Consider the following 20,979-nt stretch of genomic DNA (forward strand, 5'->3'; position numbering starts at 1 on the left):
TTTAGTGCCAGTTTATTGGTATTAGAGTGCTGCTCCACCTCTGTGCAAAATTCCTAAGACCTGAACCTGCTTTTATTACAGAGTTTGTAAATAGCATTCCTTATTGGTGAGAAGGAAAAGGGATTGAAGAGTAAAAGCTGGAGTCAGCCTTTACACTCATCTTTTCAGTTGTTCAGGTTCCCTGGTTAATGAGTTGGCCATATGGTAATGCAGGGTGGGAGAAATACAGAGATAAAACTCATCTGTTTTTCCTTGAAGGATCTGCTTGCACTTTATGGGATGTAGCACAGTTCAGACCAGTGCCAACAGTGTCTTTTAGGCAACAAATTCTTTATTACTATATAATTCATTGTCACACTGTGAACAGGAGAAGCACCATACATGGAGAAAGACAGGTTTCTTAACAGCTTGTTTTAAACTTTCCAACCTACTTACATGGACTTCAGAGGAACAGCTCTGTATTTTGGCACAGCTTTACATTTTTCTAATGAAGAAATCCTTTGGCAAACACTTACTTGTTTACACCTCAAACAGTTGACCAGCAAGAAGGATGAAGGAATGTAATGGGCACTGTTCTGGCTTACCTTTGTTCTCTGGTTTTTGATGGACTCATTAACATTTGCCCTTTAACAGCACAACAGAGAGTTACAGAGCATTTCCTTTAGGATTCCTTCACTGGAGGTGACATTTATTTTAAGAATATACTGAAATACCAAATAATCCCCATTGTAACAACAGTAAATTACCGTAATTTTTCTTGCTCTCACTATTGTTCTGAATGGGCAGGTGAATACAGACATGAGCAGAAAGTCTGCCCTGTGGGAAGCTGAGAGTAGGAATTGTCACCATATTCAGCCTTCTAAGTTCACTCCTGCATTTCTCCTGAGATTGTGATCATCTGACAATATTTGTGCTTCTTACTCTCAAGGCATTATCTATTCAAGCTAAGAGAGTCCAAAGTGGATAAAAGGCAGAAGTTACTCCAAGAGGAGCAATGTCCCTACAGTGTACTCAGAACTCTAGGATTTGGATGTGAATAACTTCCAGTATCCGTGTGGGATACATTCAGGGTTGTGACCAAGGCTGGATATTTATGTTTCTCAAGAGGCCGGAAGGTTTGTTACTGCACAGAAATGATAAGACAGTGGGCTGTCATATCTCTGCAGTGCGAAGTCATGCATGCTTGTTTTGCTTTTAAGGGTTTTTTTCTATTTCATCCACCAGCAAGACCTCAACTTGCCTTTTGCTGAGCTTCCTAGGAGCCCTGTTATGCAAAGTCCACAATGCCTCTCTCTCCTCTCCACCTGGATAAAGCCCTCTTCAGTTCAGAACATTGCCTGTGCTACATTTCCTTTGGCAAACAGATGCCAGGCAGAAGTCGGCAATCGATGGGAGCTGGTTGTATCTTCTGGCTTGAGGCCCGTACATCTTGTTGCTTTTTGGCCTACATCCCATGCAGGCCGCACACTTGCAGCATTTTGACAGAGCTGCCTGGAGAGCTGCACAGGGCAGGAGACTGAAGGGATTCCCTAAGGCAAATGTTCCTGACCTCCTGCAGAAAAAGGGCTTTAAGGTGTTGCTGGTTCACTTCAACAACCTCCTGTTGTGTGTGTGCCACAGAGAGTCACAGGTTAAGATAATCTAACTGCTGGGTTGATTTCTTAATTTTGAATGTTTTTAGGACAGGATAGCTTTGGGTTCAGGTTATGTCTTTCTGGAGTGTACAGTTTTAATGTTTAGCCTTCATGGAAAATTTGGAGTCTGTTCACTGAATCTGCTTTTGTTTATAAGAGACATGATTTTGACCTTGAGAGTTTACTGAAAGAAAATTATGGGAATCAAAGCCAGTGACAAGTAAACTACCTCTGGAGCTAGAAATGCCATGTCTGCATTGCTGTGCTTGAATTTCATAGGCTTCTGAGAACATTTGCTAGCTCCTTACCCCCGGAATCAAGCAGTGTTACCAAAGTGTGTCTTTACTTCCAAGCATTTAAGCAGTTCTGCTGTTCACTGTGGCTTTGGTCAAATATGGAGGCTGTGGTGGTGTTTCCTGAGCTCTGTCAGATTTGGTGCCATGACCACTGCCCTGGGGAGCCTGTTCCAGTGCCCAGCCACCCTCTGGGTGATGAACCTTTTCCTGATATCCAACCTAAACCTTGCCTGATACAACTTCAGGGCATTCCCTCGAGTCCTGTCACTGTTACAATAGAGAAGAGATCAGTACCTACCCCTCCTCTTCCCCTTATGAGGAGTTGTAGACTTTAGTGAGGTCTCCCCTCAGTCTCCTCTTACCCAGGCTGAACAGACCAAGTGACCTCATTCCCTCCTCATATGGCTTCCCCTTAAGACCCTTCACCATCTTCATTGCCCTCTTTGGGCACTGGTGGTTTAATCCCTTTCTTAACATTGTGGCACCCAGAACTGCCCCCAGCACTGGAGGTGAGGCTGCCCCAGTGCAGAGCAGAGCAGAGCAGGACAATCTCCTCCCTGGCCAGCTGCCCATGCTGTCTCTGATGTCTCCCAGGACACGAGTAGCCCTCCTGGATGCCAGCACTGCTGACCCATGTTCAACTTGCCATGGAACCCCCAGGTCCCTTTCCACAGTGCTGCCTTCCAACATCTCATTCCCCAGTCTGTACTACATCCAGGGTTGTCCCATCCCAGGTGCAGAATTTGGCACTTTCCCTGTTTGAACTTAATGTGATTAGTGACTGCCCAGTGCTCTGATTTGTTGAGGTCTCTCTGCCGGGCCTCTGCAGAGGAAGTCAAAAGCTCCTCTCAATTTACTGTCTTCTGCAAACTTACTTAGTAAGTTAAGGGATAAAGTCCTGCATCCATGTCATTAATGAAGATGTTGAAGAACACAGAGAGCCTAAGACTGGGCCCTGTGAAACCCCACTGGTGAGAGGTCACCAGTGTGATGTCACCTCAGTCACTATAACCCTTGGTGCCCAACCCCATGAGCCAGTTACTCACCCATGATGTGTTTATCCAGCTGTGTGTTGGACATTTTGTCCAGGATACTGTGAGAGACAGTTTTGAAAGCTTTACTGAAATCCAAAGGATTCCCTTGATCAACTAGATGGGTTACCTTGTCACAAAAGGAAATGAAGTTGGACAAGCAGGACTGGGATGTGGTTTCAGGGAAGATAATACTCATCTCTTTGATTCCAAAGAGTCTTGTTCTCATTAAGACATCTGAATTTGCAGAAAACATCAGAATTTTATTGAACTTTAAAGCTTCATACACTTTAGAGTTGCATCAAATTTATAACTTTGATATCTGAGAAGAGCAGAGTGCAGAGGAGGTGTTTTAGTCATCCAATGCCTAAAAATACAAGTAGAGTAAGAGAAATCCAAATTTGGCAGTGACAGCTGCATGTATTGTAAAGATGACCACATTTATCGTGACTTTATGGTTTCAGTATGGCAGTTAATCACGAAAGGATTTCAGGCTTGGTTTTGAGCATGAAAGAGAGTTGGTAACTGAATTACTTTTCAAGTATGTGCTGACTCTACTAAACCTGGAACAATTACAGAGCTGTTGATCTTTGTCTTCCAGTGTCAGTAATTTGGGATGATGAGGCATTTCTAATTTGAGAAGAACTTCACATCTGTAATATGCCGATTTGGTTTTAAAATCAATATTGTAGGTGGTAGGTGAAGTGATGAATCTAGGTGGGTTTTAGTGACATTTTACATTTCATTACTTTCTGAATATATGTTTTGGGGAAACATTTGGGCACAAGCCCATTTTAAGTAAGACAGTAGCTCTACTAAAGACAGCTGTACTGTGGGACAACACTTGTCACCAGTCTCGACTGGGACATTGAGCCCTTGACCACTCCTCTCTGGGTGCTACCATCCAGCCAATCCTCACCCACCAAACAGTGCATCCAACAAATCTTTGTCTCTGCAATTTGGAGAGAAGGATGTAGTGGGGGCTGTGTCAAAGGCCTTGTAAAGTGCAGCAGATGACATCTGCAGTTCTTCCCTTGCCTTTAGCCCTACTGTTATGGAAAAAACCTGCAGAATAATTCAGGTTTGTTTGAATTATGTTGTTCCGCAGCCTCTCTGACTTCTCTGTCCCTACTGGTGTAGTCCACATAGCGTTCAAACCATGACTTTGGCACTTGCTTCCTCACACACAGAAATTCTTTGCCATGGCCAGTAACATAATCACACCCTCAGCAGAAGCATTGGAATAGAAAGTGAGAGAATAGTGTAAGAAGTGTGAGATGAATGTAACTGGAAAGTCTCACTGCAGGTTTATCCCTGCCTTTGAAAGCCCTTTGGACCTGAAATGTATCTGGTACTCACAGCTACAGGAGATTTATCCTGTCCAGTTTCGTCCCAGACGTCCTTTACTGCAATAAAATGGTGGTGGAGCTGGTGTTGTGTGAGAACTGGCTGCAGTATGAAATTTTGGAGAACAAGTACAGCATAAATACTTGGTCTGTTCACTGAATGACATGCTGCCTCAGTAGGAATTTCCACCAGATTCTTTGGGACAGTTCAGGATGACCTAAACCCTCTGGCAAAATCTGTGTCTCCAAACAAGGCCTGGTGTAATTGCACTGTCATTACCATTAACTTTGGCAGAGAGCTGTAAGTTCTGTGTATGAATGGAGTGAGTGGAATGTATTTGTTCAAGAGGTTTCAGTGGCCAAATATCAAGTGTGGGTGACTTTGGCAGGTCGCTCATTCCCTGGTCATTTGACTAGATTGAATCAGGTTGATTAACTGTCAGGCGTGAGTTACAGCTGGCTAATGTTCTCCCTTTCTCAGTCCTTCATGAAGCAGAGGTGATGTTGATGAGTGGATAGATTGACCTTAAATCTTTTTAGCTAGCCAAATTGAGACCAGAGTGAAAAAGAAACCAGCATTCCAGATTTCCATGCATTGCTTGGCCCTGCCTGCGTTTTTCCAAAGAAATGTACCTTTTTCTATTCCATGGGATATTTGTATTGATATAGACAACTTGTAAGTTGAAAAAGCACTAGGGTGACAAAGTGTGAAGCCTTTCAAGAAGTAGTATCGACCTCTTTGCTTTGGTGGACAACTGTAAGAATTGCATTTGTGTACTAAGCAGATTTTTGAGGGAGGTTTCTCTTGTCTATAAGAGTACTGTGTTCATATACCTTTAAAGAAAAGGTATGTATTGTATTGTGTATGTTTTAAATACCCGGTGGGTTTTTTGAGGGTACCTTATAGAAATATCTTCATTATCCTTTATTATCCTTTCAATATCTTTATTATCCTTTCAATGATGACATTTAAATATAAACTCACAGCTAGTTTCTTCTAAAAGATCTGCATTTAGTTTTCATTATTACTTAAATCAAATGGGTATGAATTGTCCAATTATTTGGACATGTTCATGCATAGCTTGAGATATTGGAAGTTTTTTGTTTTCCTACTTGAGAACATGAGTGAGGTACTCAGAAAAGCAGGATGACCCGTGCTAAGGATCTGTCTTTAAACCATGTTGATTCATATGCAGCTAGCTCTCCAGACTCACCTGGAGCAGCTCCTGTTCTTCAAAAAGAGAGAAAGATTAGTCACCATACCATGTCAGATCTTTAGAATATGTGGTATTCATTTTTGATCTTTGAACCCAGAAGCTTCTGACACCTCACAGGGAGACGAAACATCCCTATGATGCAGCCAGTCAGTTATGAGGAATCTTGATGGTGGTATTGTGTGGGATGATGTCAGCTTGGCTGGTCAGCTTGTGCCTCCAGGTGAAAGGTTTTCTTGCACTTTCTTCAACACCCATCATGATGCATGTTTATAGTGGTCATAAAACTGACTAGTTTCTATTACAACTGCAGACATGGTGCCTTGCATCTGAACTTTGAGACAACAAAACTCGACAGCCAAATGCAGGATGTACGGTGTAATATTTCCTTGTAGTTTTCTGTTCCTCGGTGTTTTTATTATTCTTTCTTGTCCCTTTGATTGTCAGTAGCACCTGATGCCATTTTACTTCTATTTGGCTGAGAATTAAAGTGTATTTTAAATTATAGAGCAGCAGACTTCAGCAGAGTCCATGCTTTCAGTGGCCACAGACTGAAGCTCTGCTGTAACAGCCCACAGCATACCTGCTTCAGGCTGAATCTGATCTTCATCAAATGCAATTTGAGGTTAAGCTTCACCAGAGAAAAAACTTTCAGGAAACAGAAATCAAATTATTTTTTCTTCAGCCAAAGCCTGCTCTCTAGGCTTGTCCTTGGATTTATTGGTGTCATCTTCTAAAGTGAAGTGTTGTTTGTATTTACAAAGATTTATAGATGTGTGTTTGTTTAGTGGTTAGATTTTGCCGGGGACAAAATGCTTCTTTGACAGACACCACACCACATCAAATATCTCAGTATGCACCAGGGCATATGTTCTTGGGCTGGGCTTGTTTAGCCTGGAGAAAAAGAGGTTGAGGGGTGACATTATTGCTCTCTACATGTACTTGAAAGGAGGTTGTAGCCAGTTGGGCTCTGGTCTCTTCTTCAGTGCCTCCAGACCCCAGGCCCTGCTGCCTCCTGTTGTGATTCTCTCCTGTAACATTGCCCTTGTGTAGCTCTCTGTCTCCCCTCCTCCCCACAGACCTTTGAAATCACAGCACTGCTGCTGTTTTTTACCAGCTGAGAGGCACTGGCTGGTGTCCATGTGCTGTGTGCCCACTTCCCATGGTGCCAGCAGCCAGAGACAGCTGCAGGTGATGGGCTAACAGGGTGCTGCTGGAACCAGCAGTGGTCCAAAGGTCACATCCTGACTTCAGGTAAAATGCCCACTGACGTCAGCAAAGTCAGGATCTTACTCAGAGCAAGCAGTCCAGAGGCTGAAACTGGGAAGCTGTCTCGATGTCTCTCTCTGATTTCCCTGTGCACTGATACGTATTTTATTTTTCATTTTATTTTCTACAAAGCTCAGTAAGAAGCAGCCTTCTGTCCCATGAAACTTTTCAGCATGCACAAAGCATTTGAAAGCAGCTGTGAGTGTAATGAAATACTAGAAACAGAAGTAAAATAAATTTTAGCAAAAAACCTTAGGGTAAGCTGGGTGTGAAAAGGAATTCAGAAATTCTGATTTACTTGTCCAGCAGAGTTATAAGAAGTACAGCAGGCAGCAGAACTGAGAAACCAATGGATAATTAAAGTATTTAGGAGGCACCAGCATTATTTCTTTAGAGAAAAAATTGTTGCAGAAGAGCCTGTGAAGATATGCATAGGTACAGTCAGTACAGTGCACTTGAATTTTCAGAAGGTTTTAATGGAATTGTCAACGGTCTCTAAAGAAGCAGATATCTTGTGATCAGAAGGAAAGACTTTTTATGGATTAATAACTAGAAAGAAGTAAAAGGATATGATCAGTTTATTGGTGGAGAAAGGTTTTCTGAGAACTCCCTTTAGGATCTTTGTTGGAATGTGTGCTATTTAACTGCTTCCATAATGACCTAGAAAATACTCCATGTACTGCTAATAGAAAAGTATTTAAGGTAGGAAAAACTCAAAGCTGGCTATAAGGATTTTCAGAAGTCTTCTAATTTACTCTTTGTTGGGTGAAAAACTGATCAGTTGAGTTTCCTTCACAATGTGCTATGTCCACAAAACTCCACAGATTATATAAATATGTGTACACTGATGAGCTCCAAATTGAGCAATCATGAAAGCAAATAAAAAGTTAGATTTTCATGAGAAGCCACCACTAAATCTGCCTTCATATATAATGCCACATGCAGTTCTGACTACATTTTAGAAAGGACTTCATAGTAGGTGAAAAGGTGTAGAGAAAAGCAGCAAAAAAGATCAAACCCATGAGTATGACTTCTGTAAAATGAGAGACTATATTAACTCATTTTTCTGTCTGATTAGAGACCACTACTGGAGTACTATAAAATCAAGATCGGTATTGGGAAGGTGGTTAAGGAATAGTTACTGGCAAATTCTCATAGTTCAAAATCAAGGGAAAAGATTATGTCACCTTACCTAAAATAGAAGTACTTTTTAATCCATTTTAATCAATGTGTAACAACGTTGTGAAACTCCCAGACCTCGGGTCTTACAAAGGCTAAAACCAGAAGTGAGTACAAGAGAAAACTGTACGTAATCACAAAGGTTAGGTTCAATGTTCGCTGTTAAAATGAGGGGCAGACCTCTGAACTTACTCTTCTCCCCTAAGCATTCTTAGGGTATATGTTGATATCAATTGTCATTAAAAAGAGTGGGAAGGGTATTGAGAAGAGCTATAATAATTGCTGTTAGTATCTGTTACTCCAGTAGCGTCAAGAAGCAAATTCAGTGCAAACTTTTTTAGTCTGCCTGCTGTGATACAGAAAATAAGTATTTATTTCACTTACCTTCCTTTTCTTAATTTTTTTCTTGTCCCTGCTCTTTCAATAGACACACCTTTATTTTTCTTTAAATAGTCTTTATCAAGTTGAGTGTTTGGTTTATGTGTACTTTGTAAGACTGTTTTGCGGCTTGTCACCTTTGCTGTCTGTACACCGATACAGTATGTCTTTCAGTTACAGATTATCTGAGAGGGCTGTTCTGGCCTTTCTTCCTTTCACATTTCAATTTTCTCTCTCCTTGCTTCTGTAGATGACCAAACCCCCAATGGAACAATCCGTCCAAATGGGCCTATTTCCACAACCAGGCCAGTCAGATGGAATACCTCAAGTCAGCCTCCCGTTAACGGACAGTGGTTCATGTGAGAAGGAGATGGATTCAGCAGATGAAATCTCCTTCATTAACAATGGTGTGTTTTTCTCCAGGTTAGTGGGGTTTTTTTGTCTTTGTGTTTGTCTCTTTGTTTGTTTTGTACCTGCACCTCTGGCTCTGGGCATTTTGAACATTTAAACAGGATCCTGGGGTTGGAGATAAATTAATGTGCCTTTTCCTGTTGAATCCACACCCTCCAAAGCCAGCTGTGTGCTTGGGTTCAAGCATACGAAGGTAGCCTGCTTGGTGAAGTAGTGCAGGTGGACCGGTCTGATCTACAGTCAGGTAACAGAAATTACACCAAGTACAAGATGCAACCAAAATGTGTCTCTTTGGAATAATCAAGTGTATTTGATCTGCCCAGCTTACATCTTAACATATGGCTGACTTTATTCTCACTCTAAAATCCAAAAAGGAAGGGGCTTTTGGAGGGTTTTCTCTTTCTGGCATGAATGGTGCTACTGATAGTACTACTCCATTCAGACAAGAGTGGAAAAGTACATGTAGAGTATCTATACAAGTATCTTTTTGAATTTATCTGCAGGAGTCTATCAGTTTAGAGCAACTGTAAAAATATTTATCTAAAAGAGTATTTTGAATTTTGATGGATTGCAGATTGTCTGTTAGGTTAACAGGTAATGGGCATTTTGCTCTCTTGTAAAGTCCTTCCCTACACATCAGGCTGAACCATGATCTTTTTATTATTCTCAGGATATTGAACTGAGTCTTCTGTTCTCTCTCCTCTTGTGCAGCACATGAAGGATTCAGGTTACTGTGGGAAATTGCAATGTGCTACCAAAATCTGGAATTGGCCTGATGTGGGGAATAGTGCTATTCTCATGTCACGAAACAGAACACTGCAGTGTCCCAGCATACCAACCGGGAACACAAAGCAGAGGCAGTGCTGCCAGACACGTAACTGAGTGACTTCACTGTGTAAGCAGGAGATGTGTGCTATTCTCAGCACCAGTGCAGACAAACAGCACTCAGCTTATGAGACAAATTTTGCACTAGCACTAGATTTTGATTTGTAGTAATGGTGGTGAAGCATAGATGTTGAATTTGGTTTCTAGCCCTTGGTAGGCACACATGCTCTTTAACTCTTAGCTATTTCAGGTGTGTGTTTCACTCTCCCCAAGCTTTCCCCAAAATTCCTGCAGACAGAACACATCAAGTTTCTTTGCATGGCTTCATCAATCCACCTGCTTTTGACTGAGAAGAGCTAGAAATCAATGATCAGAGCAGGTCAGCTGGCAAATTGTAGATGGCAATACAATTCTAGCAGCTAGACAGGGCCAGCCAAGTGGGGCTGTGGCAGAAGTTCCAACCTCTCATGTTGATATGCTGGAGCCTGGCAGAGAGTGTGCATGAACTCTGCTATGTGTTCCAAGGTGTAAAGGGAAATGAAGTGCCGAAGGGTTGAAATAAAGAACTGCCAGGTGTCATGTCTGGGAAGGTGTGTGTGAGTGATGTACTTCATGAGGTACCCCAAAAACTGCCTTTCTTTTAGGACGACAGTCCCCAAACAATGCAGTTATTTGTTTTAGGGAATCCTGCTTTCTTGTCAATATGTAATTGCATACTGTTGAAGTATGGGACACTTGGGCCAGTGCTGGCACAGGACACTAAGCACCAAATGAGATGTGTTTATAACTAGGCAGAAGCCTGATCTTCATGCTCGAGCCTTGGGTTGAAAGATGTCTGCATCTCTGATTTTATCTGGGAAATTAATTAACTGTAGAAATTAATTATCTTGTAATCTCATTTTGTTCAAGAATGCCCTAGTTTTCTGTCCTGTCACATTTCTGTACATACATACCTAATTGTGTTGAATATCTATGCTGCTGTTTGCTTCTGGTACTTTTTTGTCAGTGATCTGCTGCTCCTGAAGGAAGAGTAAGTAGTGTTTGCTGTTTTCTCCCCAGCTTCAGTCTGGCAGGTTGTTGGGCAGGATAGGATGAAGGCCCTGGACCAGTGAAAGAACAGAGAGAGGTGTCTAGCAGACCTAACATGTTTGGGGGACAGCTGTCTGTGCAATAGGCATAAACCTTGATTCCCTGGCATCAGTGTAGTGCTCTGATATATCAGGAGTGGTTTTAAACATGCTTTTGGCAGCCTTGTGCCACTCCCATGTAATTTAAGCCCACAATGAAGTATTACCTGGTGTTATTTCAGTGCAAGGCTATTATTAGGAGTTTTCACCCTTTTCAGCAGAAGGACTCTGGCATCTGACCTAGATTTACAAAGTACAAACACACTGCTATTCTTGTTTGGGGGTTTTGTGTCACAAGGTACCAACAGTTCTAAAATAATTGTTATCATTAATTATATGTAATTACCAGATAAGTTTTAGTGAAGCTACTGTATCTGCTCAGCTATGATATAACCTTTGTTAGAAGAGAATAAAGGTTGTTCTTGGCAATGATAATCATTTGCTGTTTCATGAAAACGCCTGTGATTTGTTCCCTTTCCATGCTCAGATACCATGATATGGTGGATTAGAAGAGGATGAATGTCTCCATAGAACAGTAGATGCAGAATTCCACCTTTCAGCTTCACAAGTGTAACAGTGAAGAAGTAACCACATGCACTAAGCAAGGACTACAATCTTTAATAAATTTTCATTTGACACTAGAGCCTTCAGGGAGAAGCTAAGAGACTTTCAGTTGATTAGTGATTTTAATACTGTTTAAATGCCTCTTAATATGTGTCTTCATATAGTTGTCCTTAAAATAAAAATCCACATACTAAGTAGCAACTACAGTTGTGACTATATCTTCTATAATGACTTATCATTTTTTAAAAATACTGAAAGTCATGTTATGCCTCCTTACAGGTATGATATTCCTCATTGCAGGAATTTTTTGAAGGTGTTGCTGTCATCTGAAATATGCAATATATCACTTGCAGTCAAAACATTGCAGAGCATAAAATCTGTATCACCTTGTGTTCACAGCAGTTCCCTTAAGAAGATGTTGTAAGTTATGTTCTTTTTTGTGAACAAAGTGGGTGGATTAACCCTATATACCCACAGTCCCCACTAGCACATAATGTATGTGTTGTTTTGAAAATTGCCTCATTATTATAGCTGTGTGCCAAGGGCAAACTGCTAATTGTGCAGTAGCAGAAAAGCATACCTGTAATGCAGCTCTTGAGGAAATCAAAAAACAGTGGAGAGAGAAAGGAAGAAAGTAGGGAAAGGGGCAGGAGAGGAGAAACTGGTCCTCTGAAAAAAAAGGATTAAAGTGTTCAGGCAGTATGCAGCCTGTTACTTACTTCTGTGAGTCTCATCTCATTTTTGCAAGAGTTCCTGTGCAGAGCTTATGGGCAGCCAAACCTCCGGAGCCTGGGAATGACACACGTCCTTTGTCTTTACCTGGATGAGAGCCACAAGAAACACACACTGCAGACTCAGGAGCTGGGGGAGGCAACAACTTTTGGACTGGAGAGTGGGCTGGAGGGAATGGGCCACCCTGGGGCCTTACCAGACCTTCAGTGAGAGCGGTCTGGAGTGGGCTTGTAGCTCTGTGGAGCTGAGAGTCCCTGTTTGGGTCCCTCTTTCTTTCTCTGCCTAGAAGGAAAAAGTCTGCTCAAAGCTCTGGCTCACAAATGACTGCAGTAGGCATTGGCATGATTTTGATTATGTTTAGAGGTACTAAAACTTCAAATAACTGCTTCAAATAATAGATTCAAATGGCTTTTACTTCAGGGTTAGATATATTAAGATTATATAGATATATTAGATATATTAAGATTTCCGTGGATACAAAGGTAGAAGGGCCTCTTGCAAGCAATTCTCTCAAAGTTTAGCTTTTTGTGCTAAACTTTGTATACAAGCAAAGAGAAGAGAAAGCCTTCAGGAAGGTAGGAAAATGCTTCCTGCAGTCAAAATGTCAAGCAGGGGATTGAGGATGGTGAGCATAAATGTCTCTCCTGATACTGGCTCAGAGGTGCATGCTGTCTGCAGCATTTGGTTGACACTATGGTGGATCTTTTGTCCACCAAAATACGCTTTGCTGTTGTACATGTCTGTTCTAGCATTTGCTGAAGCTGCATCTCGTTGCACTCCTGGGACTGTTTTGAAGAGGGATCCCTCAGTAGGAGAGCATCCTGCTGTTTGTGGTACTGTTAGGCTCTGTGCATGGAAATATCAAAGGAATGCGGCTGAGTACCCGTCCTTGCCTCATAGTGGTTGTGTGCCGGGGAATGGGTGCCGTGTATGGCATGCACACTTCATGAAAAACGCGTGCAGCTCCTCAGAGCCACAGCTTAGAGCAACCACAGCAGTTGTTCAGTAAGCCAGCCTTCTGTATTTTATAGCCACATCTTTGTGTGCCAGAGATCACAAATTCCTGTTTGTGACTGCCATCACAGCTGCGATGAGATTTGCCGGCACAGATACGCTGTGCTGGCTTTCTAACACGTGCATGTTCTCAAAGAGAAGGTTTGTTTACATCAACCTTTTGTTCACAAAAATCCTTATATCTGGCCTGTGTCCTGAAAATAAAGGGACCACATGCCTAGTAACATGCTGGCATGCCTAAAATAAAGCATTGGTTAATGTACCCTGCTATGCCTTCCTCATAATGACACTGTGTATTTTCACTGCTAGTTATTGAGGTATGAAAACGTACATATATTTGTACACTGAGAAGTTTGTGCTTACTATAAACACTTTCCCTATTTGTTGGCTTTCCTTTTAGCAGCTGTGGTTTAAAACCGAGGCAAGCCAAAACTTATCATTATTATCTGGCATGTGATAAGAATTGGCCTATTCTTGCCAGAACATATCAGACAGGGGGGCTAGTGTTGTTTGCTTAGCTGACTATTTTTGTTTAGGTTTGGGTTTTTTTTTGTTTTTGAAGTCTGTCATGCCAGTACATTCAGTCCCCATCAAAAGTAATAATTTGCCTTACCACTGAGGAGCCTTGCTGCCAGGTTTACATAAGGGATTGCAGCCAGGCAGCAGGCAGGGCTGCCCTCCAACAGCCATAGATTCTTCAAGAAAACGATTCAGGAAAGGGGTAAAGGTCTGGAACGTTGGTAGGGAGGTGGTAAACACAGTTGCCTTGTGCATCATTCAGTATGCAGCAGCCTCTGGCAGGCCCTGTTCTGAGCCCTCAGAGAGAGCATTTTGTGTAAAGTGTTGTTGCTTCTTGCCACTTTCTCACTTTAGGTTGTGTTGAGTTAGTTTTTCCAAGCTGACTCATTTAACTTTGCAAGTACATTTGTCTCCACCCTCCTGTGCAATCAATTCCCTTCTTTCTTGCATTGTGGGATGCTGGCAGCAGGAACTGCCTTACATAATGAGTTGTTAAGAAAAGCATTTAGTTTTCTAAAAACACAGCCACAAAGACATGTGATTTCTGTGTCTCTCCAAGGCAGGTGACTGTGAATGGCAAATCAGGGTGTGGTCTGGTCTTTTCCTGGGTTCTTCTCCCCTGTCTATAGCCCAGATGTAATAACAGTTACAGACACATGTAATTATGTAGATTTTTTCCATGCAAGTCACCTGGGTGGTTATCAGTGTATTTTTCCAAGCATTTGACTTTTCTCTTCTACCCTGCACAGGTTACTCCTTTTAATTAGGCTTTGTCCATCACACTATTCTAACTTTCCTTTATAATTCTAGCCATTTTATCTTTGTCTCTTCGTAAGATTTACATGGTGACAAATTATGGCTTGTAGGATAGAGAACATTTTGAATCTGATGCCCTGACCCCTGCCACAGAAATGGAGGTTCATCTTGTAAGCAAGAAGAATCATATATGAAACAAAGATCTGGTGACTATTCAAGGTAGAAGGCACGTATGCACTTTTATTGTCATAATGTGCATGTGGAAACAAAAGTTCTTCTTTCAGTCCATGAGCCAAGTATATTAACTTTTCCTGTTTCTTGGGACAGCATCCAACAGCCTTAGAAATCAGAAAGGGACTACAGTAAATTCCCAGTAATTGAGAAATAAAGCTGGAAAAAAATTACTCCCTTTCTGTACCTCAGGCATTGCTCTCTCAGCCAGAAGGATTCTTTGTTTTGTTATCTGCTTTTGCTGCGAGGAGGAAGTCCCTACATCTCATGAGGCTGATGGCTTTCTGATACCAACTGGGTCACATAATAGATTTGCGGAGGAAATAAAGGACAAACATCTGTATGATTTTTAAGTAATTTTTAAACAAATGGATACATGACCTCTTATTGGACAACACACCGTGAATAATAAGGATTTTAAGCTAACCTTGGAAATCTTTGTGCTTTTAATATTCTTGTGTATATAAACAAAGACACCCATCACTAACCCGTATTTCAAGTAAGGAATAAGTAAAGCCTCTGCACTGTGACTTGACTTATTTTTACTTAAATAAGTAAGTAGTTCCCTCTCCTGTAAGTTCCTTAGGCTGTCTGCTGAAGTGCCCGGTCCATTGTTCAGATGGGGAGGTTCAGGGCAGAGTGCTTTGTTTTCGTTAGCTTTGCAGGGCCAGCAGTTTTCTACCACCTGAGGCTGTGAGGTATTCTTTCCCCTGTGGCTCTCCAGAGGGGACCTGGGCCTGTGTCCTGCAGGCAGTCCCTACAGGAAGATCATCAGGCAGAGGTCACCGGGTTCTCAGTCAGGTTGGTTTGCTGCTGCAATTTCCCGGTTCAGCTGGGAGAGCTGTGCCTTGGGACGTTGTGTTCAGCACGTTTCAGCATAGGCTGCTGGGTTCAGCTGTGACTTCCTATGACACACATGTATATTTTTATTCAAAGTGGTCAGCTGGCTGTCTAATAAGAAGAGGCTGAGCGTGGCACAGCAGAGTTGTCACTCTCTGCTCCTGTCACTTTGCTTGCATTGGTTTGCCTCCGAGCCGTTTCAGTGTTGTAACATTCTTCTCTTTCATGGTCAGCGGCCATGAGAGATTTCCTCTCATTTTTGCTGTTGTGAGGAGTGTGATCCCAAGCTGACTGCTTATCTACAAATTGGACTTCTCAACCTTGGCTCAGTGTCTTGCTCCTGGCCGGAGAGGGCTGCAGTTAGGAAATGTGAAGATAGTTCTGTTCCTGTCCCAAAGCTTTCCTTTTCGTTATGCACCTGCTGAAATCATGTGTTTGTGCTAGGAATGCCTGCAAAGAGAGGCCACTAGGTAGTTGCAAAGAAAAACTGCTTGGTTGTTAATGACTTACAGTTGATAAGGCTTTGACAGGACTCCTGGAAACAAAAGATTCCACCATCAGTTCCTCAGGTCCTTTCAGTCTCAAGCTTTGTGCATTCAGAAAGCTTGAGTCACATAGGGAGGAATTAATATCTAATAAAATGACAGTTTTACTGTTCTGCATTATGGTTAGAAACTATCTAGCCACTTAAAAATGATTGGGAGCACTACTAACACTACACCATGTTGTATAAAATTTATAGATGTTTCCTTTAAAAAAACCCACCCTGGAACTTCAGAAAGTGTCAAAGTGAAAAAATAATTCAAGTGACCACTGTTCTAACCGACTTATTGAGCGTCAAAGAAAAAAGGTTTCCTCTAAAATCTTGTTAGCTTTTGCTGAATGTATGCTCCTTGAGTAGAAAAATGTGGTTTTTTCTCAAGACTCTGAGAGGTGGTTGCAAAGTTGAAAACTTAGAGACTTTGCCCATGTTGTTCTGAATGTTCCTGATAATGAGCTTGTATGCTGAACTTGTTTTCCTGCAGTATCCACTTGTGCCACTCCTGACAGGAATGTCCTGCAGTGGGACAGAAGTGTGTTTGCACAGCCTGGACACGTACAGAGCAGCTGGGCTCAAAGCTGATGTTGCGAATGAGGGGCACAGCAGTGAGCTGTGCTGATTAAGCCCAGTATCACTGTATCTGGCTGTGCATAAACAACCATTTGTTGTTTCTTGCTGTACACACAGCTGGGGCGAAGGAAGAAGCCCCAAGGCTGACATGAGAGGGCTGTGTTCTGCTCAAATGCAGTCAGGTTTTAATGGATCTGGTAAGAGTTGCCTTTTAGCAGGATCCCCCCCTTACTTCTGTGGCAGATGCATCTTGCAGCTCTAGGCAGAGAGCTGGAGCTATTCTCACCCAGCTCACTCTTGTTTTAGTACCTCCCAGTCAGAGTCGGTCTTTCCTGCCGAGTCATCTTTTTCCCACCAGCTCTCCGGAGAGCCAGGCCGGGCACTGGGGCACTGGTGCAAAGGGAGAACTCCTTTCAGTCACTTCATCAGCTGGAGAAGAGGAGCTATTCCTGGAGGGTTTTTTTCTGGAGGGTGACTCTGCCAGACTGCCTCCCTTGCCAACACAGGCAGCAGTTTATCTGTCAGTGGAGTAAAAAGCCACGTGCGGCAAAGATGAATGGTGTGGCCTTTTTCTCTGCTTTCCTCAACCCCTTCCCATATCCTTGTTTTTTCTGTGAACTACAAGCATGTCACTTGAAGGTGCTTTAGAAAGCAGGGAACGTGAAGGGTGCAGAGGTATGGACTTCAAAGGATAGTAATTTTGTAGAGGATTGGAAGGATGTTTTTGGAAGATGGGAAGGTGTAAAAACAGTGACGTTTTTGGTAGGTAATACAAATCATGGAGGGAGCACCAGAGACTTATTTAAATTTTTTAAAAATACTTTTTGCTAATAAATGAATGCTTGTTCTTCGTTGTTTTCAATGACATTTTCATGGGTCTGAAACAGCTGGATTTTTAAAAAGCTTTTGTACAGAGAGTTTTATAGAAATAACAATTTCGAGGAGTGGGAGAAATTTCATTGGACACTAAAAATTAGGAATTTCATTAGATTAGAGCTCTGGAGAAAGCCTGCTTTGAAAATAACTTGTTTCAGACTGGACTCCTGCTTGCTTGCTTGCTCTCCCGTGCTCTGGCACTTGAACTAACTGGTGCAAATGAAGAACCTAGTGACCTTGTCACTCAGCATGCTTTACCCTGTTCCCACAGCAGATTAGCAGGCACAACCATTCATTATTTTTTGCTTTCCCAGGAAACCCTTTAGGAACCTGCTCCCAATCTTCCCATTTCTCCAGGATGGAGGCCAAGAAATAATTTCTGGGCTATCCCATGGGGTGAGAGTTCCCTGGAACAAGTTAAAGCAGCAGACAAGCAGGTGTGGCAGTGCTTGCAAAGGACACTTCTGTTTAATGAAGGGAAGCCACCGGAACAAAAACAGGTCTCCAGGGAGCATGTGGTGTCCCTTGCAATGGGAAATGAACTTTTGTGCTTGTCTATTGGATGAGATCAGGAGCGCTGAGAACCTGAAGCTCTGCGAAGCTTTCAGTTTGGTCCATACTTTTCTCTTGTCCCTGCAAGTTTAAAGAACAGTTCTGGAATATGTTTCCTCCTTAACAGATTTTAACTAGTTTAAAAGGTAATTTGGCCTCTAAGTTGCAGGAAGGAACAGAAAAGCTACTGTGCAAAAACCAGTATATTCTCCACAGATATGCCGACAAGGCTTGTATTTCTAAGGCAAAAAATAAAAGACGTAAAATAAAGTCAGCTGAGAGCAACCTGCTTCTCTTTTGGACAAGAGGAATATCAGTTATGAAAATAGTTAAGAAAATTCTGCAAATTCCATCTAGACAGTTTACATAAGGCTTGGTGTTCCTAAACAGAGGCAACTGTAATTTGTAAAAATATTTTAAAATCACCATAATTATTGATTAATTTCATCACTAGTTAATTTTTCTCACCACTTTAAAATGTCTTAATTTCTGGGCATAATTTGTCTTTGACTTCCAACCATTGAGTCTTGGTTGGTTTGTGAGTACTAGCTGAAGTATTAATGTTTTCTGGATGCACTGAGGATTTTCTTTGAAAAGCACTAAATGTGTGGTTTAGATTTTGTGTGCCCTTCATGGGTTGTCTCTTAACACTCCTCAGTTTTTCATAACTTGCTTGGGAATGGGAATAGCAACTAACCCACTAGGAAATACAGACATAACACACCTTTTCAGTGTAATACCCCTGTTGATGTCTGAGGATGATGATAATTTCTTTAGCCACACAGTCACTCTGGGCTTGTAACCATGATTTCCATCTTGCACACAGTTCCCAGGTTTTGCTCTTACGTGGTAAGAGATACAAGATACAAAAATAACCACCAGTATAATTTTACATTTACTCACAAATCATTGAAACATCATCAAGTGAAACAGGGCTGAGTACCATCTTTGCAAAGTCATCCTTACTGCTTTTAAACCTTTCTGAGGATTCCCTTTCACTAAATTATGTTTTTAATGTAGTAGTTGTTCTTTCTTCCTGTTTGTGCCCTTTTGGAGAGGGCCTTTTTAATTGTCTGTCTGCTTTGTTTGGACTTGAAGGGCCACAGTTTCCACGTGCAGTTTCTATTTACTTGTGACTTGCTTCTTTCAAATGTGCACACAAGTTTCTGGACTGCAGGAGATTTTCCAGGGTATTTGTCATGTATTTGTCATACAAGCAGATGCTCATATGCCTAGATACTTTAAAGAGGAAAATGTGTGTATTAATATAGGTATGTGTACATAAATAATGGAATTCTTAATTTTGTATTGGTAGTATTTTGAAAAGTACATTCTGTAATTTTCAGTCTGGCAGTATCTTTCCTTTGCATTTCATGTTTCTGCCAGAGGGAAAATATTGCACAATTTAGTAAACATTGTGGGAATAAATTGATGGTATTGAGTAGCATTCTGAAAGCCCTCAGATTTGGTCAGACCAGGCAAGATTGCCTTTTTTTTATATTTTTTTTTAAATTTTTGAATACTATCTGATTTGTATATGATTGTGCAGTGAAGCAGGGGATAACTGCCTTTCAGGAGGTAGACATAACCACATCCTCATAAAATCCATTATTTAGATCACATACCTTGTATCCTCTGGTGCTGCTCACAGATCCTCTTCTCTTGTTGCTTTATATGCTGAGAAAATTACTTGGTGTGCAGCAAAGTATGAAAAGGAAAGAAAGAGGAGAAAGCACTTCTGTAATGATGATTGACAGGAGACTTCCTTTCCAAATGTGCAGCTGTTCTTTAAACTTTGATGGAGAAAAGTGATTATTCATTTTAGTTCCAGCCAGTGGTTTTTTCCCTTTGTTGAAACTCAGTAAGAAATTTACAAATCAAATAGTTTGAACATAGGTGTTGCCTTGGCGTTGGTGCTGAAGTGTGGCGGTATGTGTTGGTATTTCAAGGGACTTTATAATTTTTATTGTTAATTGCTCTCTATTTTCCTGAAGTGTTTGCAATACACTAGGAGCATACAGTCAGTGGAGAGGATGCTGTGCCTGTCCTGAGAAAGGGCTTTACTCATCCTCTGTTTCTATAATTTGGGGTACCATAAAGGGCTTTTGTGGTGTATTGTTGCTGTTGACAGGTGAGTTTGGCCTTTCTGAGTAATAGAAATGCAAGAGCTATATGAAACTTGCAGGAGAGGTTTTGTCTTCTTTGTTTAACATGGGAGAACAAATTCAAAAAGTACAAGCAAATCCAAACCAAAATGTTGTATAATCTCAGGTTTTATGTGTGATAGCCCAGCTTGAGTTATGAAGTTAAAAAAGGCAAAAAAGGGCAAGGAGAGGGTAGGAATTCCTGCCTCTGACAAATAGCAAGTTGGTTTTAGCGTCAACATCTGTGTGAAGGAAGTGGAATTGTTTGGAGATAAGACTGCAGCTTTCTGGCAGCTTTTGTCTGCCTGCTTTGTGCCACAAATAAATCACTTGTGGTTCCTACCCATGAACAGGGGAGGTGAAGAATTAAGATTTGTGTTCTTGTTCAGCAGCTGAGAGATTTTAAAGGCCCATTGAGACAGTGTGAACTGAACTGAGGTGACATGCATCCTGTACTACCACTCTTACCAATGGTTGGCCACAGTCCTTGAAAGGAGTTTTAAAAATTTCACTCTGACGTTTTTCCGTGTTAAAATCTTTTGTTGCAGTGTCTGCAGCTGCTCCTGAAATAGTTAAAACTTTGGGGAACCAGAAGTGCTAGCAACCACCTAGCATATTTTCAACTTTGGTCACCTTTCTTTCAACAGTTGCTGAAGTTGTGTGCCAGTGGGTGCAGGGAAACATAAGCTCCTGTATCTCTTCTTAGTTGTGATGGTTTTGGCAATGTTAAAAGAGACATATGAGGATGCAAGGGAGAAAACTGATAACCCATTGAGGGGACTGCAAAAGAAGAGAACAGAAACCAAAGGCGGCTCTGAAGGTGTTGAGAGCACGAGGAGCCCTGCAACTTTACTGTTGGCATCTGGTTGATTTTAGCATGATGCCATGAGCTAACCTTCTTCACTGATGCTAATCCATAAATTAATCTTT

At 41.6% G+C, this 20,979-nt stretch overlaps 1 protein-coding gene across 6 annotated transcripts in view; it reads left to right on the forward strand.

The window, feature by feature from the left end:
- Positions 1–20,979, forward strand: part of FAM13A (family with sequence similarity 13 member A) — a 121,081-nt gene that overhangs the window by 37,662 nt on the left and 62,440 nt on the right. For all 6 annotated transcript variants that reach the window (XM_066186384.1, XM_066186385.1, XM_066186386.1 and 3 more), the window contains one exon: positions 8,598–8,770. In XM_066186384.1, the coding sequence (XP_066042481.1) occupies positions 8,598–8,770 (173 nt within the window). The remainder of the gene's footprint in view (positions 1–8,597; positions 8,771–20,979) is intronic.

The sequence above is a fragment of the Chamaea fasciata genome, unplaced genomic scaffold (genome assembly GCF_029207755.1).
Source record: "Chamaea fasciata isolate MVZ Bird 193981 ecotype frontalis unplaced genomic scaffold, bChaFas1.0.hap1 SCAF_6, whole genome shotgun sequence".
In the NCBI taxonomy this organism is placed as follows: domain Eukaryota; kingdom Metazoa; phylum Chordata; class Aves; order Passeriformes; family Sylviidae; genus Chamaea; species Chamaea fasciata.